The following is a 26,965-nucleotide window of genomic DNA, read 5'->3' as shown; positions in this document are numbered from 1 at the left end:
TACATGCCCAAATCATGACATTTGTTGGATTTTTAGTAGTTGCTTCAATGCAATCAGGATGAAGCGCTTCACCTACTCTACGTCTCACGTATTTTCTACCATCACTTCCAAAGAGCGATATTTTACTCTCATCACTCCAGATTACTTGCTTCCATTGATTTTCTGACCATTTAAAGTGTTCTTTTGCCGACTTAACTCGTTTTTCGCTTTGCTTTTGGTTTAAATATGGTTTGGGGGCCAAGACATGACTTGAAGGTCCCTGGGATGTTTTTCCACGATTCGACCTTTATGACATTGTGCAATATCCTGTTGGTAAACACAATCTCCCGCTGGAAAAACTGTTGCCATGAATGGGTGAACCTGGTCTGCAACTATGTTCAAGTAGCTTACAGACGTCAGGGAATGTTCTATGAGGATTATGGGTCCTAATGTGCCCCATGAAAACATTGTTCCTGGGCGAGAAACCATGAAAACCTGGGCGTGCCCATTTTTATAGATGGATGGTGGTCTTAATGTAATGGCTCTTCGGTGTATATATATATATTTTACTATTTTATTTAATAACAGTTGGAAAAATTTTGAATTGTATGGTATAAAATTTTTTACATCATTTTAAAGCTTTAAATATTACATGGCAAAATCCAAATTTTAGTGAAAATGGTTGAACAGTTCCTGAGAAATTTAATATTATGTATACCACTTTTCCGAAATTCGGATTCTCAAAAAAAAAAGGAACTATTCCACCAATTTTGCACTAATTATGTATTTTGCCATGCGAAATTATTTTCTTTAAGTGATGTAAAGGAGTGTATACCTTAAAATTCAAAATGTTTTCAAATATTATTAAATAAAATAATAAAAAATAATAAGTTTTTACTTTGGATAACCGAAACGAATTTTATAATTGCGTGCAATTTTTTTTCTTCAATTCTGGGGATATGGCGAATTACTCAAAAAGTAAAATTAACATTAAAGTGTCCAAACTTTGGATCGCTCTCCTGAGCAAATTATGGGGACCATATTTCCCAGAGTGTAGCTAAAACTAAACTAAACTCAGCGGCGCGACAGCTCATAATGGCCAAGGCCTACTGTGCCCATCTCAGTTTTCTTGACCTTGGGCTCTGGGGTGCAGGAGCAGATGTTCCGGTCAGGTTGTCAGCCGAACGTGAAACCCCCAGTGTTTAGTTCTCAAGCATGCTTGGTACTCATTTATCAACCCACTGAAGGGATGAAAGGCTGAGTCATCCTTACCCGGCCCGAGGATCGAACCAGGTACCTGTGGCACGACAGCGCGAAGCGCTACCGCTCAGCCACCGGGAGTCCCAGACTGTAGCTACCTCCTATATTTTGTAGGTAAGAAACCCTAATCCATCAAAAAAGCGTATTTATTCAGAGAAAGTACGTTTTGGGTCTCATTTCGTAAATTAAAATATCGCCTGATGTAATTAATTAGCATATTTCAAGACACCTCCTCGAACCATTGAGAATGAGTCATGAAACGTGAAGATCATTAGATCAGAAGTTATTGCGGGTGGTCCTTTTTTTGGCACAGTGTGCATTAAATGCAACGATAAACGAAAGTGGTGAATAAAATTCGTTCCGATGATGAGCAATACCTAAACCAGTCACCAATCGTACTATTCTTTATAAAGAGAAAATATTTATGATTTTCGATTTTAAATAAGATATATTAGAACGTATATAATTTTTATCATAATGCTAGTTAAAATCAAAGCTAAATGACATAAAATGATTGATACTTAAATTTTATTGTAATTAGTTTATCTTAAATAATTTTTTTCATGAAAGATGAAGAAACTGACATTTATTTTCTCACGCCAAAAAGAATGCATTCATATAAAAAGTAGCAAAAAGTATAAAAATATATAGTAAGAAAGAAATTCTTGTAAAATTTTTTTACTCTATAGTTAAGACATCTCAGAATTATGTTTAATAAAAAAACATAATTCTGAGTAATGAAATGAAAATATATGGCATTTGAATCATTCATCTGGTAATTTCTCCGTTCATATGGTAACGATTAAAAAAATAGTTCTTTGTAGACATGGTTTTGTAGTTCTTATTGTTCTTCATATTACCACACATTTAGAAAGAAAAACAATAATGAAAGTTACATCACGGTAAAAAACTTACTGTAGTTTCATTTTTGCTACTGTTATCTTTGTTTCTTGTTCTAATATTATTTTTTATCGTTTGTTTTTCTGTCAACAGTTGTCGTCTAATCTGTCGTCCAATTAAAAGAAAACAAGACGGTAAGAATACATTTAATGATAAAATGAGTTTTACGGATAATTCACCTAAACTGTCTATACTTTATACCGTAATTTGAACCCAGGTGTTTAACTGTGTAACCAAAAATCGTATTCTCTTATTCAATCAAAAATTTATTCTCTTATTTTGGAGCTAAATATAATTTATTCCAATTTAAAAATATTACTATAAATGTATTGTTAACGGATTGAACGTCAAAGTGGCAATCAGAAATTTAAATTTTACACTTGTTTTTTTACAATATGAATGAATTTTTTTCATATATATTTATGAGTGTATTCATACTTAAAACTGATGTTCAGGCTAAGATGCATAATTACATAATATTTTTTGACAAAAAAATTTCCTGCGCCAAGTGCAAAAAATGAAGAAAAAAAAGAGAAATTATCGTGGTTCATTTTTATAAATGTATTTTAGTTGTTTCTTTAATATTTATATCGTTCAGATACAAGTGCGAAATTGAAAACCTCTTTATTTATAATAATAGGAGATATATTGAGTTTTTAAATGATTTAAGCCTAAATATTTCGGTTGGTAGAATGATCGTTTTCCAGAAATTTTTAAAATGTTTCCGGTCCCCACTGTCGACGGAAAATACGCAATTGGCAAACAGATTTAAGTTCCATGGACTAAACACAAAAGGCCCTTTCCTGCAAAGAATAAAAAAACAGATGAGATTCATCAACAAAATTTTAAACAACCATTATTTGCCCCAATAGTTTCCTTATGCCTATCATTATCTACTGAGTTTATTTCTTGCTACTAGGCTGGAAAAATAAAATAAAAAGTGTTCATGCCTCAAATTTTATTCCATGGGGTACATTATAAAATATCTCGGTAAACATGGCGCTAAAATGTACTAGCATTTTGGGTGCATCATCCATAAAATCCATTTTTACCTTAAAATATTATGTCGTAAATTTTACAGAAATATTCATTTGCTGACTGTAATCATTACTGTAAAAATAATGGTAAATCAGAATTTTTGTTTCGTAAGATGAACCGTTAGAAATTGATTTTGCGGTACGCATTTTTATCCGGAAAAAATGGATTTTACCTGTAATTTTGCAGTAATTTGTCCCAGAATTTTTTGCAGTGTCTGCTTATCGTTCACGGTTATGGAATAAAATAAAATATCTATATTTTGAGATTAACTATTTTTTAGAGTAAACTCTATTTTTTTTAATGTATAAAAACTAATGTAATTGCGAGCTCAAGTTAGAAAGAAAAGCAAAACAAGATTACCTTTCTCATCTTCTGGACTCAGCTGAACAATAGCAGCTAAAGAAACAGACAGCAAACTTGCGAAGAACAGACGAATCTTCATGGTTCTGAGCCTAAATTTTATAATTAAACAAGTCCAGATATCGTATTTTAAATTATCTTCTTTTCAACGCCATTTTATAATCACTTATGGGAAACCACCCTGCTGTTGCTGATTAGGATATCATAAAAAAAAGGATTCAAATTATTTGTTTAGAAGTCACGAAATATTAATGATAAATATCAAATGTTCTTGAATTTTAACATTTCAAATTGCATAAAACTGATTTATCATTTTAATTACATGAATTTCAATTACAATTGTTGACACAATTGGTGTATTAAAAAATAATGTTTACAGCTGCAGCAAAATTCATTCGGAATGTATCATGAAAATTTGCATAAATTGAATAACATAATTTCTTTTTCCTTTGTTTCGTTTTTTTAACCAGGATGAACTTTGATTTTGAACCACCATTCTCATTTTATTGAATGAAACTGTGTAAAAAGAGGATGGATATAAAATCAAATATATTGCGCTTATAGAAATTGTGTAGCATTTCTTTTTGTGTGTACTAGTGTACTATTTTACATTTTTAAAAATACGATAAGATGCAATGCATCAAAATATAAGTATTTTTTTTTAATTTCCAATTTCTATTTATCGTTAACTTAATGAACGAAAACATTAATTTGTAAGAAACTTCGTCTATTGTGACCGTCAGCATGGTGTGGGTAGAGACAAGGGTATATTAACAGAAATTTATAAAAGTGTTAAGCAAGAATATTTTTCTCACATAAATTAGGAAATTAACATTTATTGCACTTTCAGTAGATTTCAAAACACTGAAATGTAAAATATCACCACCCACATATATTAAAAATGGCCTAATGAGAGTTTGTCCAATTTCTCATAAGATTTTCCGTCCAAAACTATACCTTTGAGATTTTATAATCAGTATTCCAGAAAAACAATCTACGATCATACACTATTCTATTTTATATATGTTAAATTTACTGCATTTCTATAAATCTCAAGATTTGGCATGATTAAAATCGGCTTGCTTAAATTAATTAAAAAAAGTAAAATTAAAATATAGTTTTTCCTCTTCTCACGATTCTCTCATTTCTTGAATATATTCAAAATTCTAACAACTCTTTCTCGAAACTATCCTTCCTTTTGAATAATGTCAATAAGTTACTATTAAATAATTCATATTGAACTTGAAACTATATATAATTTGCAGCAAAACCTCTGTAAATAACAAACTTAAAACTTCTGGAGCAGATAATTCTTCCAGAAATGGAAAAGGTAGGACAATTAATAAATGTCTATTATATTATTCTTACATATTTTATTTCTTTTTATAAAATAAACTATATTTAATGAATGTTTAAAAAATTTATATGGATAGAAATAAAGTAGAAGAGATTAGGGTTAATTTTCTCATATGTAGTTGCACCAAATCCCATTTATTGTTTTTTTTTATTTTCGTTTTCAATTGCTTTTATAAAAAAAATTATAAATTATGCAAAAATAATAAAAATATATATTTTTATTTTGTTAGTTAACATTTCTTGTACAGTTGTAAGAATTTTTAACAATTGTACATTGCATTGATTCTATCGATATCACTTTTGGTCATTCCTCTCTTGTTATAGGGGTCTAACAATCGCTGTCCGTTCATAGCCTCCATGGTGTTTTGTCCGTTCTTAGAGAATGCTGTGTTTCCGTAGATCATAATGGAATCATAGTCGAATTCATTGTACAAAATGTTTTGGTATGGATCAAGCTTGAAAAAGTTAAATTGCGCACCTGTATAGAGAAAAGTAAATATTAAAAGCTTTAGTTGTGATTACATTTAGTATGCCAAAAAATTTAATTGATTATTCATAGATTTGACAACAGAAAAAAAAGTTTTAAATTAATAAAAATAAGTATTTAGGTAGATCAAAAGTTTGAAAAATTAAATATTTTTCTAACCGAAATTATTCATTTTAAGAAGTTTCGATAATTTAATCAAAAGAAAAGTATTATGAAAAAGTAAAATATTTTAATAAAAATGTTTTTTTTTCTATTCATTTAAATTTAAGCATTTGTTAAATTTCTATAAAACTGCAGTTTGAAATATAACTATTGTTGGTAATAATTGTACAAAATACACTTTTTGTAAAAATTATAATAATGGTAATTGAGGTGAATTCTATTAAGCAATTAATATGAACCCGTATACCTTTAAATTTGATTTAAAGTTCAACGATATATTTTAAAGAAATATTTTAATTGCTCTGTAGAAAATGCATTATCACAACAGCTCATTGTATATTAAGAGGTCAATGTTGTTGAGGCTCCACAATTTCATGATTGAAGGCATGATTGTAATACTGTAGTCAGCATGCCGTCACATTTCCCCGAATTCATTGACCACAAGGTGGGTGGTGCTTGTAGCAGAACTCTGGGATCGAATCCCACTATTTTACAATGTCAGTTCGTCGTCGTAAACACTAAGTCGAAATATTTTTTGCGCTTTGAAATAATAATGGAAATATTGAATGGATAACTATTACATGATGACCAACTTCTAGCAACGACAATTTATTTATCCTACTAGTAAAAAAAAGATATTTAAGAAGAAACCCAAAATAATTTTAATCAAAATTGCAAATACTCACTCGCGAATGCGTTTTCGAGATAGATGTTCAAATATGAATCTCTGTCTGATCTGCTCTGCTCGTGGTAGAATCCAAGGGCGTGTCCCAACTCATGAACAACTGTGCCCGCATAGTGGCATCCTTGACCAAGAGATAAATCTTGTGAACCACCAATTGTACCAACTTGAGAATAGCACCTATTTTTTTAAGAATCAAAATTAAGATAAAATGCTCTTTGAGTAAAATAAGAAAAAATATTTTACTTTTGCTCTTCAACATTTTTTACAATACCAGACTTTAAAAATCAAGGTATGCTGTTTGCAAGACGTTTCATAATCTATGAATGTAACAAGTATTTTTAATTTTTTTTGAAATATTGAATTCAAAACTAACCTCGCATTAAGAGTCCCAATTTGATGTTTATGGAAGAAGAAGAAATGAAATAACTTTAGTAACTTGTCGTATCGCTGCTTAAGAAAGTGGGGCTGAAATTAATTAATGAACTTAGAGGCGCTTCCTCCAGAAATGAAATATGTTGTAACGAATTCAGCTCCGTTTTACCTCTTCAACGATCTGCTGAACTTCCGTTAGCATTTTTGTTTCTTTTCCCGTATTTTAATACTTTTTTTCGACTACCAGCGTAAATATTGTTAATCATTTCAATTTTTTTTAAAAAAATTAAATCTAAAGCAAAATCTAAAAATAGTGATTAGTGGACACCCTGCATATCTGATAGATTTTTTAAAATTATACGGAAAAAAAATCATAATTTCTAAATAAAAGAAAGGGCAAATAATCTGGATAATTTCTGATAATATTCACTTGCTAAGAGGCGACAGAAATCCCATAATAACATGCAATTGCATTGGAAATCATCATTGTTAAAAATAAAAACCATAAATTGGAAATTAAAATGATTAAAAACAAATTTATTTGTCAGATGGAATTTGAATGCGATCCAACTAATTCTTATTCTTGTAATTGGTGAATATTTTTACCTTTATTAAAAACAAAAAACAGTATGGTATTAGACAGCTGCTATTAGATTTAAAAGCAGCTTAATATTAAAAGTTCATTTTTAATTTGCCTAAACCACATTCCAAAATATATAATCGTTAATTGAAAGATATTCTATTTTATAACTGAAGATTTTCACTTATGATCTCATTTATTTTGGTTAGTATGGAAGATTATTGCTTTTCTAGTAAACAACAGGTTTATTGAACTTTATTAAAGGGGAACATTATTCCAATTCTTAAGAGTTAATATTCTGTTGTGAAGTCACGAAATATAAGTTAAAAATAAGTAGAGTGTTTTTAGAACCCAATGAATGTTCTCCCATTAATATAAATAAAAAATAACAAAGATAATCTTACCCATTTCCAAAAAACATCCTGACGTAGTCATGCTCATTTGTTCTGTAAACGAACTTCACGCAAGTGTGTTTGTGATAATCATCAATTCCTTCCTGAATAACTTTAAGTTTGTTACCTTCATAAAGAAAAATTTAAATGACTTTAAATTAACCTTGTGGAGCAATTTAATCAAATTAAAAAACGCTGATAACAATTAAGTATGAATTTTGTAACGATCAGTAATAATACTGACTTAATATAGGTTTTACAAGTGCATGCAATGGGAAAACCAAAATTAGTTTGTACAGTTAAAGGAAGGTTCAATCTAGGTTAAATAGTTGTTGAAATAGAGAAATTTATGTAAGATTTATGTGTTTCTGAGTATGCGCTATCATGTGCATTGAACTACTCAAATCATGTAAAACACATGACGTGATAGCTGTCTCTTAAGTACCTATTCGACTAAGATTATTGAATATTTAGCTTGGACGAATGTGACGGTACGAACTATTATAAAGTATTTCCTTTTTTGCAGTTTATTTTCAGAATTGTAAAATAAAATTGATTAAAACCTTTAATACTTTTAAATAATAATTACTAATAATACTAATAAATAATTACTAATAATTATTAATAAATAATTTAATTGATAATACTTTTAATTTACTTTTAAATTAATTGCAAATTTTTGAAAGAGAAATTTTTGAGTGCTAATTTCAAACTTATAAACTATATATTTCTGTTCAGATATACAAAATCTGGTATTTTAATTTCTTTACGATTTTCTCTTAAAGACATTATTTTGAAACATATTTAACACGAAATCTAAAATAGAAGTTCAGAAAATACACCATCATAAAAATATAGTTATTTCTTTATTATAAAATCCTTGACAATTAGATTTATTTAATTATATTTAGTTTTTATTTTATTTATTAATTTAATTTTTTGTAAATAATGTTTGCAGATCCTCTTTTTTTTAAAAACGAGTGTGAAGTTCATCATGTCAAAGTTGATAGTTTATCATTCTTCTTATATCCAAATTATCAAAAACTACCATGAATGTAATTTAAATGAATAAAATTAAAATCTTGGTGTAAACAAAGCATAAAGTATTATACTAGCATTAGTGTCGTGAGACGCAGAGGCTCACGGGATAGAAAATGTGCCTCCCAATGAGGTGAAACAGTTTTGAACCCCAGAGATGACTGGTTGATACGAATTCTACTCCCGGCTCGCACCGACCGCAGTGATGACATGAAATATCCTCAGTGGTAGACGGATCATCGGTTAGAATTTCCTTGTCGTCACCATAGAAGGTTTTCGTGTTTTTCGCCACGATGAAGCGCAAATGCGGGTTAGTTCAATAAAAAAGGGACAAAGCCAGTTTGTCCCAATACTTGATCTAGCAGCCCCTTATCTTTAGGGTTGAAATTAAAATTACAAAGCTACGGAGTTAAACATCGACAATCGTGAGCTTAGAATTGGGTGGGTTGATCAGCGCTGGTTATAAAATAAAATGTTAGCGACGTGACCCGTGGTGACTCGGATATAGCACTATATAAATTAGAATATATTAATGTTAAAATTCCCTTGCCGTCAACCGTCTGCGGTACTCGTAACTCAACTGTGACTTAGTTTCATCAAAGAGTCATCCATGAAGGCAAGTATATCACACTGCTTGTTGCTGGAGTTCCCTTGTATTCTGGGTAGGATTCAAAATTAAAGGGCTATAGAGTTTAACATTGAGAGTCGCAAGCTCAGAATTAGATTGGCCGATTATTAAATAAAATTAAATATTTGTACAGTGTTTGAAGCATGTATTTCAGGTTTCTAATTTTTTGGCTTAGAGCTTAATTTTTCTTTTTTGTAACTTCATCATTAAAATTAATTCTGAGTTAATAAAGTAAAAAAAGTTTTCTTTTTAAACTTTGATGAAAAAATCTAACTAACCTCAATAAATATTATAAAAATGATATTTGCATAGTAATTGTGAGAATTAGTGAGTGAGGCAAACAGAGGTCATCTCGTCATTATATTCAGTTCACGAAAAAAAACTTTTTCAATAAACTTTTTGAGGTTTGTTTTAATAGAAAATGAAATTATTATTTATTAAAATTCATCTTACAACTATCAGCATGTTATTATTGCATTATTACCTAACGATGATTCAACTACGTATTACGATGAATCAACTACATATTCTGTGTTAATAGAGTAAAAAAATCATTTTCTTTTTAAATTTTGACAAAAAAATCTAACTAACCTCAATAAATATTATAAAAATGATATTTGCATAGTAATCGTGAGAATTAGTGAGTGAGGCAAACAGAGGTCATCTCGACATTATATTCAGTTCATGAAAAAATACTTTTTCAATAAACTTTTTGAGGTAATAAACTTTTCAATAAACTTTCCAATAAACTTTTTAATAGAAAATGAAATTATTATTTGATAAAATTCCTCTCACAACTATCAGCATGTAAATATTGCATTATTACCTAACGATGAATCAATTACATATGGTACAGTTGCATTTGGCCATCTGAAATGAGATCCAACGATAGCACTTCGCTCAGAGTCCTAAAAAAAATTATTTCAATTTTCTTAAAATCACGTAATAATTCCAATTATTTTAAAGCGTTATTTGAAAAAAAAATGAATCTTAATAAACTAGTGTTTTCATCCTTCTAAGCTAGGTAATTGTAAGTAGCATACTTCTAAGCTAATTAACAAAATGAGGTACAATTGAATTTTAAGATTGAATACTTTATATTTTATACTGAAATTTACCATTAAGAATCCCTTTTTCATTTGTACAATTCCTTTTCTTTTTCATATCAGATAAAAATGAAGGTGAAATAATTTTGTTCATTATTGTTTTAAAAACAAAAATGCAATGAGCTAGAGATATTTGATTATTTCTAATATTTACACAGTAACTTTAACAGTGAAATGTATTTCAAAAAATTCAATTTATTTTCTAATTTTAGGTTAAAAAAATATCTTTTAAACTGTTGTACCAATTAAATTTGCAAAATTTTTTAATCATACTGCACTGTATTAAGAAAAAGTGCCCTGATACAATTTTTCGATAATTCTTTGCAAAACAATCTCTTAATTCTAAATATTACATCCATTTAACCCCACCGCCCACCGTTTACCGGGAAACCTCCCTTTTTCTTCGATTTAAATTTGATTTCGCTGGTGAATTTAATTATTATTAACTAAGAGATATTTATTTGATTTAGATGGGAAATAATTTTAACTTTTAAATTTCTTATGAAAAAATGCAGAAGGAAAATTTTATCAAATATGAACATTCAAACAAGGAAGGGTTTTAAACGGATTTTCTAATAATTGAAAGATAATAAAATATAATCATTTACTTATAACATTATAATATTTTTATCATAGTAATTTATAAATTTAAGCTGTTCAAATTAATTTTCAAAGTAAATTTGAGATGTTTAATTTAATTCAATGCTTCTCCTAAAGAAAAAAAAATTTTTTTTGTTATCTTATAAAATGTAAATAATGATTTAAACAAAAAAGAAATTTGGCTTAATATTTTAACTTTATAAACGATTATCTTTCATTGTAAAATCAATGCAATTGAAAGCGAAATCATTTTTCTTCAGTGAAATACTGATTTCATTTAATGGAAGATAAAAAAAATATAGCAAATTACAAATAAAATTATAATATTCATATTAGTATACTATTGAATTAAATTAAGGTATTTTATTTAATACCTTTCCTGGAGAAAAATACATTATTTATGTCATTTTTCTCATCGAANAATTTGCAAAATTTTTAAATTATACTGCGCTGAATTTGGAAAAAGCTCCCTGATACAATTTTTTGATAATTCTTGCGTAAAATAATCTCTTGATTCTAAAAATTACATTCATTTAATCCCACTACCCACCGTTTACCGGGAAACCTCCCATTTTCTTTGATTTAAATTTAATTTCGCTGATGGACTTAATTATAATTAATTAAGAGATATTTATTTGATTTAGAAGGGAAATAATTTTAACTTTTAAATTTCTTATGAAACAATGCAGAATGAAAATGCTATTAAATATAAACATCCTAACAAGGAAGGGATTTCAAAGACTTTTCTAATAATTGAAAGATAATGAAATATAATCATTTAATTATAACATTATAATATTTTTAACATATCATTTTATGAATTTAAGATATTCAATTAAGTAAATTTAAGATATTTAATTTAATTCAATACTGTTTCTAAAGAAAATGCATTTTTTTGTTATCTTACAAAAGGTAAATAATGATTCAAACAAAAGAGAAATTTGGTATAATGTTTTAACTTTATAAACGATTATCTTTCATTGTAAAATCAATGCAATTGAAAGCGAAATCATTTTTCTTCAGTGAAATACTGATTTCATTTAATGGAAGATAAAAAAAATATAGCAAATTACAAATAAAATTATAATATTCATATTAGTATACTATTGAATTAAATTAAGGTATTTTATTTAATACCTTTCCTGGAGAAAAATACATTATTTATGTCATTTTTCTCATCGAAAAAAAAACAGTTTGCTCAAAAAACTAGTTGCAAGGATTCATTTTTATAAGCGATAATTTCTCATTGTAAAATCAGTTGAAATCTCATGTAAAGACACAATATTTCAATGTTATGTTACTTCAGTTTTTAGATAGAAAGACGACGCAAGCGCTAATAACTAATAATAATAAATAACTAATTATGAAATCTATTTTTTTCTAGCAACTAAGAAAGTTTCATATAAAAATAATACTTACGAAGCGTCCATCAATACCAGCTATGTCACCTTCGAACAAGTCAGGATTTTGCAAAGCTGCTCTTGCCACTGAAATATAGTAATAATTAATTGTGTTGTCAGGTCTAATCTTATTTTCCAGGTAAAATATTCAAACATAATTCGTGGATATTGTTTCCATTTGCATAAATCGAGAATTCGCAGTTTTTGTTTTATCTCAGTTTCTTCATGTTGTATAGTCGAACAATAATTTATCTTTGCTAAGATCAAGAAAATTTAATACTTCAGGGGTAGGAAGCAAACACTAATAAAAAAACTACTATGTGTTGATAGTATCAATATGTATAGAATCGGTGAAATCAATACCAACGCAAATAATAAAACTAAAATGATTCCAAAGTATTTTTTTAAAATTTATTATTTCTTGCCGTTACATTTTCTTTACCAAGTAAAACACATATTTAAAAATGTATCCCATCGAAACAAAGATTACCTGCATTCAGTATGATTTGACGTTATGCTTTTGCTCTAGACAACTAATGATATTTAAAATTTATCACAATCAAGCTACTTTCTGGTGTACTTATACCTTTGAGGGGCCATGTAAAAACCAATTTACTCAATATCTATCATAGAATTGTGTGCTTTTAGTGCAGCTGTTATATGCATCAAAATTACTCATAAAATATTTTTTACCTACACGGAGAAAAAAAAATTCTTCCCATTATTAAGCTAATGCCATTATTAAGTTAAGCTCACAGGAATATTTCTCATTACCACACTTTTAAAAACAAAACAAAACAAAACAAAAAAGAAAATTAAATTTATCGAATAAATAAATTTTATGTCATGCTCTAAGGTATCATGATAAGATTACCAAATCTTACAACATTTATCAAATTTTATCACATATTATAAAACCATATTCTATTATTAACTTCACCAAATCTATTACCAAAGCACCAAATCATTTTGGTGTTACAATAAAGCCAGAAACACGGTAAATTCTGCCATATTCTGGTTGTTTTGATCATATTTTTTCCCATTATGAAACACAAGAGAACAGTTTCAAAACATGGAACATTAGAGAACCTTTGATATTTACAATAAAAACCGAACACTGGTTGAAGAAATAAAGTTATAATTTTTAAGCATTGTTCCTACTATGCTATTAATAGTTTAATAAATTATAAAGAAAATACTCAAGGATATGAAATGAAGAAAGAAAAAATTAGAATGGAAAAATTTATAATTCTGCAAATGAAATGTAATTAATTTGTTAAACAAAATAATGCATAATAATACATAAATATTAATTTATTTATTTTTATGTAAATTAATTAACACATTTATTAATGTTTTGATGTTAACTATTTTCGACTAAAAAAACCTTTAAAATGTGCGTAAATTCGACTCTAATACATTTTAGAATAATTTTATTATTTAATTTTGGCAGAAGTAATATTTTTAATAAAATTTTTAAAATTAGTTATTTAGTAAACGGAATAATAACTGTGAAGCTACTAAGGTAAAGTGGGTAAAAGTTTTCCTGCATAACATGCGTTAGATTGCAGGTAAGTTGTTCATAAAGGAAACCAATTTTTGTTTTAGGGATAAATTTTCATTCTATTATGAGAAAGTACTTACATTAAGCATTCTCAGAAAAGTGATTTTTCAATACTAATAGTATTTAATGCTATCATTTATTTTAATACGTATCTATACACCTACTATGCATTCTTTCCTTGATAAAAACATAATCGTTCAAGTTTATTTTCTTCTTTTATTTTCAATTTAAGTACTAATAAAAGCATTTACTAATAATCGTAATCTAGAAAATGATATTTAATTAGAGTGATTTGGTAAATTTACGGTAATTATTCCAGTTAGAATTATGATACATCATAAAGTACCGGTACTCTAAGTGCCGGTATCTTTTACCCTAAATTGATCTGGCTTATTTTTTATATTGAGCTAGTTTTTAGCTACAAACATGGGAAAACAAGACATTTTGTTACTTCAAATTATAAACCATGAGACATGCCGTCCATTAACGAAATTAAATAAAATATCTGTGTTTTAGAATTTACTATTTTTAAAGTAAAAAGCAGTTGCTCCAATTTAAATTTAAAAAATATATTTATTTAAGCTAATTTATTACAATTGAGAACTCAAGTATACCTCAGAACCAAAATATCATTACCTTCTTCATCTTCTGGACTCAGCTGAACAATAGCCGCTAAAGAAACAGACAGTAAACTTGCGAAGAACAGAATAATATTCATGGTTTCAGCGTGAATTTGAACTTCGTAATTAAGTTAGTGTAGATATGGGTTATTAAATTATCTTCTTTTCAGCGCGATTTTACAATCGATTATGGGAAACCACCCTGCTGTTGCTGATTAGGATATTGTATAAAAATAGTTCTAGTTAATGTTTTGGAAGTCGTGGAATATGAATAATAAATATTAACCGTTCTCGAGTCTTAACGTTTCAAATTGACTAAAACTGCTTGATCATTTCAATTTTATAAACTTGAATTAAAGTTATTTAAGCAATTGGTGTCTTAAAAACTCAAGTTTATAAATGTAAAATTCGCCTGGATTACCAGTGTTAACATGAATTAAATAACATAATTTTTTTTACCCAAGTTGAGCTTTCATTGTAATCTACAGGTCAAATTTTATTAAAACAAAACTTTGTAAAAAGTGGATATGGAAGTGTAGGCAAATATATTGCGGTTATGAAATTTCAATAATATTTATTTTTGAGTTACATATTTTAGTTTTTCACAAATATGGTAAAACGGGTGACATCGAAATACAAGTTTTTTTTCTTCAATTTATTATTTTTGATGTGTAGTAAACTTACTGAACAAAAAAAATCATTTATAAAAATTTTCTTTTATGTAGTCGTCAGCATAGTGTAGGAGTGGGGTATGATAACAGAAAACTGTCGAAGTGTTAAACAAGTTTCTAAGATTATATATTTATGTTATTATTAATAATATAAGGGAAAATACAAAATAATTAGATTTTTAACTTGCTTAAGATAATGTGTGAGCTTCCTACTCCTTATCTAACTTTGTAAATCATTGGATAAAGCTTTATGCAGATCTCATTTTTTTAATATTTATTTTCGAACAATACTTGAACTTTGGAACAACTGCTAAAAACCGAATTTTACTCTGGTTGGAAGTAACGGAAATGAGAGACCTTATACTTTGTCTTTTTAGGGAATGATACCTACATCTTGAGCATATTCAAAATTTTATCAACTCATCCTTGAAACTATTTACCTGAATAGTGACAGATTACTAATAAAAGATTAAGTTTAAACTTCAAACTGGAAACAACTTTCACCAACTCTACGCAGAGAGAAAGAAAAATATTATCAATACTATCAGAATGTTGCAAAACGTACCGTGTTTTAGACTTTATGGGAGCACCAAAAAGCTCGGTAATTTTCACTTTGGTTATGAGTTTGTTGAAATTAATAATAAAATATGGTTTTATAATATTTAACACAATTTGGTAAATATTCTAAAATTTGGTAATCTTATAATAATACCTTAAAAAAACATTTATTCGTTTAATTTTTTTCTTTTAATTTTGTATTTTTTACTAAATGTGTGGTAATAATAACTAATTTTGAAAACCAGAATTTCCGGTTAACATATGATTGGAAAAACTACCAAAATAAACTATTTGAATTCCGTATATTTTGGTTTTATTAATACCAGGTTACAGTTGATTTACCAGGTGACACGGCTCACATTCTTAAAACAGCTGGAATAGACAATTCTCGAACTAAAAATGAGTAAACGATAAAAAATTTCCTTTTGTATTTAAGCAGTCTAACGTTAACTCGAAGTGAAGGGAGGATTTGCACACTTTAAAAGTAGTTCCCTTTATCAGTTAAGTTTCTTTTTTATGAAACTAGTACAATGCACAGGCATCTTCAATTATCTATACCGATTTGCGTTTTCTGGAACTAAATATATACGTAAGTAACTAATAAATTTAAGAAAATAAAATAAGCTATAAAAGTTATAGACTTAGAATGAAAGAAAAAAATATTATAAAACGAAATTAAAAAAGTAAACTGATTTCTTGAACCAATTAGAAAGGATTACTAACAAGATATACGAATCAATATGGTAGTCATTTATCTTGAAAACATACTTCCTTACAGACACTTAATCCCATGAAATTTAAGAAAATTCCATTCACAATAGAGTACGAAGGTGGCTAACTTGTTGTCTGTAATGCCACCTGTCCTTAACATATTCAATTTATATAACTCTTTCGTTTGATCTCTGTAATACTGAAATTATCAACACTGTAACAAAGCATTGAAATACCTACTCGTGCAGATGTGGAACTGTTAATGTTATATAAGAAGTATAAGTTTTTCAATGTTCAATTGCGCGTTAAAAGTAATTCACTTTAAGTGCAATTTTTCAAGTAAGTAATTTTTTTAAAAGTATATTTAAGGAGAGTTTGAAAAAAATATATAGATTGAAAAAGGTAAAAGAGATTAAAGAAAATTTTATAGATATTACTTGCAAAAAATCCCATTTACCATGTATTGTTCTTTTTCCCTTTTCAATTATTTTTATTAAAAAAATTATAAATTATGAAGAAATAATAAAAATGTTTTTTTTTCTTATTTTATTACTTAACAGTTTTATTTCCTTTACAGTTTGAAACATTTTTAACATTTGTACATTGCATTTACTCTTTCTATATCACTTTTGGACATTTCTGTCTTGGTGTAAGGGTCTATCAACGCCTGCCCGTTTCTGGCCTCCATGGTGTTTTGTCCATTCTTAGAGAAAGCTGTGTTGCCGTAGATCATAATGGAATCATAGTCGAAGTCATTGTACAAAATGTTTTGGTATGGACTTAGCTTGAAAAAGTTATATTGCGCACCTGCATGGAAAAAAAGGTAAACATTTAAAGTTATAATTGTTTACATTAAATACGTTAACAAAATTTCATTAATGATACATGTATTTAACTACTAATAGATGAAGTAATAAAAATAACTTCTTTGGTAACCCAAAAGTTTGAAAAATTAAAAACTATATGGACATTATTTTTTACATTCAATATATTTTTTTAAGGAAATGTCCATAATTTTATTAAAACTAAAACAAAAATTAATGAATGAAAAATATATAAATAGTAAAATATTTTTTTAAAATTTTTATTAAATAAAGGTAATGTTTTTAATGTTTAAGATATTTTTTTTAATTTCGTTTTTTTAATCACAATTTAAAATTTAAATCATTTTAGCAATAATAGCATAAAAATTTCCTTTAATTTTGATGAATTTTAATGAATAATTAATATGAACACTTACAATTTTAATTTTAACCTAGAATTTAACCTGTCACTAAACATGAATCTAGTATTTTTTTTCTATAAATAAATCATTCCCATAACTGCCTATTGCAGATCAGAGGGTCATGGGGAATAGGCTTCACAATTTCATGACCAACGGTATTGTAATCAGCATTGCGCACAAGCTTTATTATTTCATTATTGCGCATTACCTTATATTTTTCAACTGAGCTACCACCCACCGATCTGAAATTGGGTGTACTTCAAGCCTCCATCAGGGATCAAACCCTGCTCCGTTGCAACAGCAGTTCAGCGTTGTAACCATTAGACCATCTAGGCTCAATTGTTTTGTAACAAATTATTCTTTGAGTATTTATATGAAAGACATTAAAATTCATGAGCTATAATTTAATTAAATATCTTTAATTCATGTATTAATTTATTAAGTAATCTAGCTCTTTATTACTTTGTTACTTTATTTAACTCTTGGCAATGACAATTTATTGTTTCTACAAAGAAAAAATAAATAAATAAAATAATTAAAAAGAAACCCAAAACAACCAAACATTCTAATACTTACTCACGTATGCATTTTCGAGATAGAGAATCAAATATGAATCTCTGTCTGATCTGCTTTGCTCGTGGTAGAATCCAAGGGCATGTCCCAACTCGTGAACAACAGTACCAACCTGGTGGCATCCTCGACCAAGAGACAAATCCTGTGGACCACCTACTCTACCCACTTGAGAATAACACCTATTTTTTAGAGACAAGATAATAAAGTAAGATAGGAAGGTTATATTTAAAGAACTGAAGGTTATATTTTCAATAATGAATTTCAATAATCGTTCATATTAACTGTCTCTTTGAACTGCACATATTAATTTATGTTTCAGCGGGATGTTTCATAAGCAACGAATGTTGCATGTCCTTTTATAATCCTTTTTCAAAATTGAATTAAAAAATTTACCAAACATTAAAAATAAAAGTTAATATACATAGAAGAAAACATGAAGTCGCTAAAGAAAACTTCATTGTTTAAGAAAAAGGAACTGAAAATTAAAAACAAGTTTGATTAAATGATGAACTTAAAGGTGTTTCCTACAGAAATAAAGCATGCTGTAATTATTTCAGTTCTGCTTCGCAGTAATGATATGTAAGATTTCATTTGCGCTTTTGTTTTTTTCTAAGCTTAAATATTTTTTTGAGACTAACAATATGTATATTGTTATAATTTTATTTTTGACAAACTTTAAAAAATATACTCTACAAGCAGTGATTTAGGAGTATATTTAATCATTTTTTTAAAAAAAATGATAAGGATAAATTGTACTTCTAAAATGAAAGAAAAAAATAAATAACTTTTAACTGGATAACTTTTAATGGTATTTACGCTGTAAAAAATTTACACCCAAATTTTACGAAATTTTCTTTGACGAAACTGTTTCCTGGCACATGCCCTAAATGAACAAATCGTCAAAATGACGAAATAACTATCAATACTTTAAGATGTGTAAGAAAACGAATTTCGTGAAAAGTAAAGCAATATTTCCTCAATCATTTGTTTGACTCCACATGTTGTTAGCCATTGTTAATTATTTCTTCGTGGGCACTATGTAAGTGTATTATCGTCACTCCAACAGCACAAGGACGGACAGAACCGGGATTTGAAACCGTGATCTTCCTTCTATGAGGGCCAACTCCTTGAGGTCGGTTTGGCTAATTTCGTCATTCTAGTTTCGATTGTCTAGTCTTCGCTCCAGTTAGCAATTTCCCACATGCTAAACGAACGATTGAAACTCCACAGAGACATGCAAACATATCATAAGTCAGATAGAGCAGCAAGTAAAAGGTTTTTTAAAATCTGAACCAAAGATTAAAATTTGAGATGAAAATGATTAAAGGCAAATTTCTTTTTCGGATGTAATTGTATTGTAATTCATTTAATTCTTATATAGTTAATTTTTTTTTCTTTTGTTTAAGAAACGAGCCATTATCGGAATGGAAACCAGTTTAATATTAAAAATGTATTTTTAATTTGCTTACACCAAAGTCTAACCTATACACTCCTTAATTGAAAAATCCTTTATTTCATTGCTGGAATTTTTCATTTGTGATCTTGATTATTTTAGTAGTAGCTGAAAATTAACTCTTTTTATAAAACAATTGGTTTATTGAACAGCAATTAGGTAGATTTCAATTTTAATTCATTTCTGCAGTAACGAAATATTAATTAAAAATAAGTACAGTTTTCTTATAATGTACATTAAAAATCCTCCTGTTAGTTTAAGAAAATAAAAAAGGAAGATCTCACCCAATTCCGTGAAACAGTCTGACATAGTCTGGCTCGTTTGTCCTGCGAACAAACTTCACACAAGTATGTTTGTGATATTCATCCATTCCTGCCTGAATAAGTTCAAGTCTGTTACCTTCATAAGCAAAGAATAAATTAATTGAAATGGGCGTAATGGAACAATGTCATCAAATTTTTAAAACAATGAAACATTTTAAACAATATAATTAATCATAAATTTGATTTCGATCAACTATAATAATGACTTATCATGGGATTCAATATTGATTTAGCATAAGTCTTAAAAGGGTGGATGGAAGAATTCGAATACCTCGATCTTGGTCCAATCGATCTAGGTCTGTTTGGGCAGTTAAATGTATGTTCAATCTGGATAGCTGCTGAGTTTTGCACAAATTTATGCAGGTTCAATACAGGCTGAGTGGTGGTTATCAGGTGATTTGAGCTTGTCTTGGCATGATGATGAAAGAGCCTAACATGATAATGGTCCGATAAGACTAAGATTCTCGGAAATTTGGTTTGATGGTAGCTTAAATTCTTTAACAACTAAGAAAAACGTTTTCTGTTCCTTTTCAAAGATTTTATAGAATTTTTTACATTTAAAAATGCGTGTGAATTTACGTGACAAAGTTAAAAACAATTCTTTCTTCCTACATCCAAAGTATCAAAAATCCCCATAGATATAATTTAACATATTGTTTACGGCTGGTACAATAAGTAAACCAGAATAGCTTCACAATGATAAGTACAGTAAGAGAAAGGTTAAATGAATATCATAGAAATAGTTGGGTAAATGAAGTATAAATTAGTTAATAGCATAATTTCAATACAAAATGATGTGGACATTTATTCAGAATTATGTAAAGTACTTTTAGAGTTTATTTACATTATATTTTCAAACTAAGGCATTTCAAAATAAGGGGCTAGACTTTGGTTTGAATAAACTAGAAAAAAGTTTTTGAGATAAAGAAAACGGTAACTAGTAATTGAAGTGAATTAGTTAAATTTTTTCTTATTAGAAATAACTTTATTAAAAAGACTTATAAGATACTATTTTGTGCAACATTTGTACTACATAAATTCAAATTTTTCTGGTCATAACAAAGATTTTTATCAGTGTAAAATTCATACAGTTGCCCTTTTAATTTCTTTTAGAAAAAGAATTATAACATCTTTATAACATAGCACCACCTATTTGCTTAAGACGCATAAAAAATTATATCTATGCTTATTTGAAAAAATAATAAAATCAAATTTTTGCTGTATGTCATTCTATAATAAAAAAAGAAAGAGTTAGGGTTTTTATGTCTGTGAGTAGTGAATAAAGTAGTAGTGAAAGTATAGTGAGTAGTGAATAAGAGTGAATAAGATTATTATTAATCTTAAAATTATCATAAAGCAAATAAAATATTGATTTATTACCTAGAGATGAATCAACGGCATATGGTACAGTTGCATTTGGCCATCTAAAATTGGATCCAACAATAGCACTTCGTTCAGGATCCTAAATAAAATTTAAATTTTCTTAGAGTCGCGCAATAAATGCAATTATTTTAAAATGTTACAAATAAATGTTATAAATTATCAAAGAAATTCAATTGTACTAAATTAGCGTTTTCCTCCTTCATGCTGACTCATGCGGAATTTACTATAAGGAAATAATTTTCAATTGTAAAATTCATTTTCATATCAAATAAAAATACAAGTGAAATAGTATTGTTCATAACTTATATAAAAATAATATGATAATCTGTTAAAAATTTTGTATTTGCCAAGATTTATGTTGTAGCTTTAAAACTGAAATATATTTAAAAATTATGAATGATTTATTTATATATTTATAAATGGTTATCTCCCATCGTAAAACTCATCGAAATAAGGGGAAAACTACCTTTTTCAGCACAATACTGATTCTATTTAATTAAAGGATAATAAAATATAATCAATGATATATAAAATTAAAATATTTTTGATATAGAATTGAATAAAATTAAGATATTTAATTCAATACCTTTCCTAAAGCAAAAACATTTTTTTAAGAATTTTTTTAGTAAAAATAATTTGTACAAAGACCAGGAATGGAAATTTAATTCTACAGACGATTATCTCTTAGTATAAAATCAACTGAAATAATCACAAAATAACTTTTCTTCAGTAAAATACTGATTATATTTAATTAAAGGAAAATGAAATATAGTCAGTTACTACTAAAATTAAAATGTTTTTTTAGCATATTATTAAATAAAAAAGATATTTTATCAAATACTTTTGCCGGGGAAAATCTTATTACTTATAAAACATTTCACAACCTAAAAAAATAGTTTACAAACAAAGCTAGATTTAAGAATTAAACTTTAAAAGTGATTATTTCTCATCATAAAATTAATTGAAATCTCAAGTAAAGACACTATATTTCAATTTTTATGCTACCTCAGTTTTTAAATAGAAAGATGATGCATTAAAATAATTAAAAATAAAAACTAGTTTTTTTTCCGCAATTATGAAGGTTTCATTTTTAATGTAAATAATACTCACAAAGGGCCCATCAATACCAACTATGTCACCTTCGTACAAATCAGGATTTTGCAAAGCTAATCTTGCCTCTGAAATATAATATTCATTAATTGAGTTGTCAGTTTTGTTTTATTTAATCTTAAGCTTAATCTCCACTATAATTTATTTAACCAGATTAAATATTTAAACATGGATATTCCTGATTCGTTCCATTTATATAAATTAGGTATTTCTGTTTTAATAGCCGAAAATGATAATTTATCTTTGTTGAGGTCATAATAATCCAATAAAATATTTATTGGAGGGAAAAAAATTAAAAAATAACAAATTTGTTGATACAATCAACGTGCTATACCTATATAATATTACAATTTACTTACATGTTTTGTGTACTGAAAAAAGTAAAGTCAAAACTACCAGAATGTGGTAAAATTTACAATGTTTCTGACTCTAGGGGGACACTAAAATTTGGGTACTGTTTACCAAAGCGCTTTGGTAATGATATTGGTAATATGTGAACAATAATTTTTTAATATGTGAACAAAATTTGTTAATTTTGGCAGTTTTATCACAATACTTTATGGTAGGTCATGAAAATCATTCATTCAGTCAAATTTACTTCTTATTTTTCTTATTTTTTACTAAATGTGTTGTAATAAGAACTATAATTGTAAAAAAAACAGAATTTCAGGTAAGTTCTTTCCATATAAACGAAAACCAATGAATGGTTTAAATACCATATATTTTGATTCTAATTATCAGAATTATGTTTTTTTACTTGAAATTTCATTACCATACAGAGCGGTAATTTTAACAGAGTTTTTTTTCTTTGTAGGTATATATAATTCATACATGTCAGGAAAATTTCATCGGTTTATTTTGTAAGTATACCCGTGTCCTTCAATCACTAATGGTTACGCGTATAATCAGAAATGGTCAGTTAATGAAAAAAATATTTTCTCAGAAATTTTTCAAAACTTTTGAAATGTTTTAAAATTTAAACAAAATAGTTAATAGTGCAATATATTATTCGTGCTAAAAAGTTTATTTTTACTATTCTTAAGCGATTTTGTTTTAAATTAATTTGAAATAATATTTAAAATAATGAATTTAATTGCACTTTTCAGTATAAATAATGATATTAGTGATGCTCCATATTTTGAAATAACTTTGCATTTAAATTTATAATTCCAATTTAAAACGGGTTTATTTCTGTCGAGAAATTTAATTGTCTGTTCACTATAAATAAGTTATTTAAAAGTTATGTGCATGTTAAATAAAATGTGTAGTAATAAAATTATTTCTTTGACGATTAATAAAAATTAATTGCTACTTGCAATACGCTTAAATAAAAAATATTAAATAATCAATAAAATTATCCATAACTACAGTTTTACTGTCATAAAAATGTATAGAATCTTAAGAGAATTATAATCTCAATAAAAGTTCTTTCTTCACCGTTTATCAGTCTTGAGAAATTTCAAAAATAAGATATGGGAACTTAAAAAAGTATTTCCAAAATTATATTTATATGAAAAAAAATATTTATTATTTTAATTAAGGATTATTTTAATTATATCTGTTTAATTCATCTTACACAATCCAAAAAAAATTCAATTGCAACTAAAATATTATAAATTTCCCATTTAAACTGATTATAAAAAGAAATCTACACATTATTTTCAATCCAACAATTTAACTTCTACACGCAGGTAGAAAAAACAATTTTGATGATTGATAATAAAAATTTTGTTTGTTAGATAATAGTGTTTAAATGATTAAGGATAAATTTCTTATATTCAAATATGAAATATTATTCAACTAAAAATATTATCCAAATAAAAAAATATTATTCAAACAAAAATATTGTGACAAAGGTTTGATGTTTATGCGTATATTAGTTAGGTAAATACATAAATTGTACTCAGTAAGTTATAACCTATTCTGCGGAGTTAGGATAATTATGCACCAGACTGTTTCCATGGAAACTAGTCAAAACCGCAATAGCGAGACTGAAATGTTCTTGAAAATGTTCTTGATAACATATGAAATGAATCCAATAAAGGATACGGTATACTTCATGCTATGTAGATTAAAGCAAATGCTAAATTGGATGTAGCACAATTAATAAAGCACTTTCACTAATGAAAATACATCAAGTAAATTTATATACTTTCATATGTGCGTTATTTACGTTGTTTTTTGCCACAGTATGAGATGAAATTGTGAAATCGTAGGATAGATAAAAGAGGCTACATTAGAGTATCTGTGTTTGAATAAGTTTACTTTACAATGTATCTGTTCTTCATATGTGTTGTTATTATTCGTAAATACACTATATTTGTATTCATTCATCAGTCTTGTTAATTAAAAAACCCATTTATAAAATCAAATGCAACATTATTTAACGTGATCAGAAAATTTAAATTCTAAATTTATTCTTCAGAATCCAAAACTTTTCCGATAGAATTGAGTTTTAAAATAGTTTTTAATTTTAAAAATGATTTAAATAATTTATTCGCAATTTCAGTCCAAAATTTCGACGTTACCCCTGATAGTTTTTGTAGCAAACAAAATAGTTTTCATTATTAATTTTTATATTATCTTTATAAAATAGGAAAGATTTTATGTACCACATTGTTCTACAGCAATCGTTTTAAGTTTTCCCAAAAGTTTAAAAACATTTTTAGTGTTTTACTTATTTATTAGAAAATATGAAGATTGAGATACCGTTTATTTTGCTTTAAAAGACTACCATCAATGACGATGGTCATATGAATAAAAATTTCAATAAGGTTTACTATCATAAAAAATAAGAAAGTACTAAAATATAATATTACCTTCTGCTTCCTCGGGACTTAGATGAATAACATCAGAAAAAGCAACGGCCAAAAAGCCAAAAAGATACAGACCAGACTTCATAGTTATTTGTCGAAAAGTGGAAATAAGGTGATAAACTTGTAATACTTTACTTGCTTATTTTAAATGTTTTCTAATCATATTTAATATCATGGGAAACGCCTGCTGCTATTGATTAAAGTAATATACCGGTATCTTAAATATCACTTTTTTGTTGTTTTCAGTATCTATCCATTTCAGCCCAAGATAATGTATTCAAAGAATATTTTGCTTCCTTCCTTATGCCTATGAAAATAGCTATTCAATTTCGTTTATGAAATTTATTGCTATATATATATATCAATAATATTCTTTTGAGTTTGTAACACAGAATAATTAAGTAAGTGTTTACTTGTTATATTATAAGAATTTTATTAGTAACTAGCTATAAGTGTTAGCATTTTTAAGTGTTTTTATTTGTAACTAGCTCCCTCTATGTTCAGGAAAATGATACAAAATGTGAGCATGAAAAATACAACGGTTTTAATTTGTGTCGAATTTTTTTAAAATTCAAATTTCAAATGATTGTGACATTATTTATCGAATTTATTTCTGTTTTAAACCATTGTTGCCATATCTGCATTTGTACTCGATTAACTGGCCACTGTGATGATAAAAAACGAATCATAAGTCCAAGTGCTTAGCAGGGATGGTCTTTTTATTTATCAAAATTGTCCAATTTTTAGAAGTGTACACATGTTGCCTTATATTGATGTCGAACCAACTAAGGTATAAAAATAAAAATAATGGATTCATGTAATGACACGAAGAAAGTGACAATAATTAAGGAACTTAACAGAACTTGAGTGAAATGTAAAAAAAATCAATGTACTACATTTTATTATTTTTTACATTTTGGTAACTTTCAAGTAAATTTTTAATAAAAAATTTTGTATTTAAAGAAGTTTTGTGAAATGTAAGAAACGTATCTAGTAGTGCAGATAGTACTTTTCATTAATTTTGTTGAATTAGAAAAAAGTTATGTTATTATTGTGCTATTATTTAAGAAATTTAAGTTTTTAGTTTGTAAGTTTTTGATCCCTTAAACTGAGCTTTAATTACTAATGCAGAATGAAGCACTATAAAGAAAACCAATAAGACTTACTCTGAATTCAATCAAAATTAAACTACCACGCGTGCTTTGGTAAAGGAGACTCATTTCCAGCAAATGCCCTAAGAGTAAAAAGCATTACATTTGATTTATTTATATTTTTGTAGAATTTATAATTTAAAACTATTGCTTATACTAAATTAATCATTAAAATTAAATATTTAGTAAATATTATTATAAATTTGATAATTTTAGTTAAATTGAAATTGTATAAATTTCATTAAGAGACCGATGTAAAACAAATTCATTTTATAAAAACTTACATTTATTGAGGGATTCTTAAAGGTTGGGGTGCGGAGAGAATGTTCTTTTCAATGTATTACACTTATAGTTGATTAGAGATTTTTATTGACAATTTTTATATTAATTTATTTGAAATTACAAATAAATTTTTGTATTATAGAGAGTTTCTTGAATTTTTTAATAAAAAATAATTGCGAAAT

At 27.1% G+C, this 26,965-nt stretch overlaps 3 protein-coding genes across 3 annotated transcripts in view; all 3 read right to left on the bottom strand.

Moving 5' to 3' along the window:
• The window catches only part of LOC107448200 (astacin-like metalloprotease toxin 5), a 21,678-nt gene extending 17,988 nt beyond the window's left edge, over positions 1 to 3,690 (bottom strand). The window contains exon 1 of the mRNA XM_043049068.2: positions 3,538 to 3,690. Within this exon, the coding sequence (XP_042905002.1) occupies positions 3,538 to 3,619 (82 nt within the window). The 5' untranslated portion in view covers positions 3,620 to 3,690. The remainder of the gene's footprint in view (positions 1 to 3,537) is intronic.
• A 1,406-nt stretch (positions 3,691 to 5,096) lies between these two features.
• Positions 5,097 to 14,671, bottom strand: LOC107446534 (astacin-like metalloprotease toxin 5). The gene is made up of 6 exons (XM_016061210.3): positions 14,544 to 14,671; positions 12,363 to 12,430; positions 10,064 to 10,145; positions 7,584 to 7,698; positions 6,229 to 6,404; positions 5,097 to 5,371 (listed from the first exon to the last, which is right to left on the bottom strand). The coding sequence occupies exons 1-6, from the start codon at positions 14,623 to 14,625 to the stop codon at positions 5,154 to 5,156; spliced, it is 741 nt and encodes a 246-aa protein (XP_015916696.2). The 5' UTR covers positions 14,626 to 14,671; the 3' UTR covers positions 5,097 to 5,153.
• Positions 14,672 to 16,992: 2,321 nt separating this feature from the next.
• On the bottom strand, positions 16,993 to 25,512 carry LOC107446539 (astacin-like metalloprotease toxin 5). Its single transcript, XM_016061215.4, has 6 exons — positions 25,354 to 25,512; positions 22,535 to 22,602; positions 21,422 to 21,503; positions 20,003 to 20,117; positions 18,269 to 18,444; positions 16,993 to 17,274 (listed from the first exon to the last, which is right to left on the bottom strand). The coding sequence occupies exons 1-6, from the start codon at positions 25,433 to 25,435 to the stop codon at positions 17,057 to 17,059; spliced, it is 741 nt and encodes a 246-aa protein (XP_015916701.2). The 5' UTR covers positions 25,436 to 25,512; the 3' UTR covers positions 16,993 to 17,056.
• Positions 25,513 to 26,965: the final 1,453 nt, after the last annotated feature.

Source organism: Parasteatoda tepidariorum, chromosome 7 (assembly GCF_043381705.1).
Source record: "Parasteatoda tepidariorum isolate YZ-2023 chromosome 7, CAS_Ptep_4.0, whole genome shotgun sequence".
Taxonomy (NCBI): domain Eukaryota; kingdom Metazoa; phylum Arthropoda; class Arachnida; order Araneae; family Theridiidae; genus Parasteatoda; species Parasteatoda tepidariorum.
Note: the sequence above shows the minus strand (reverse complement) of the source record. Positions and strands in the feature narration are given on the sequence as shown.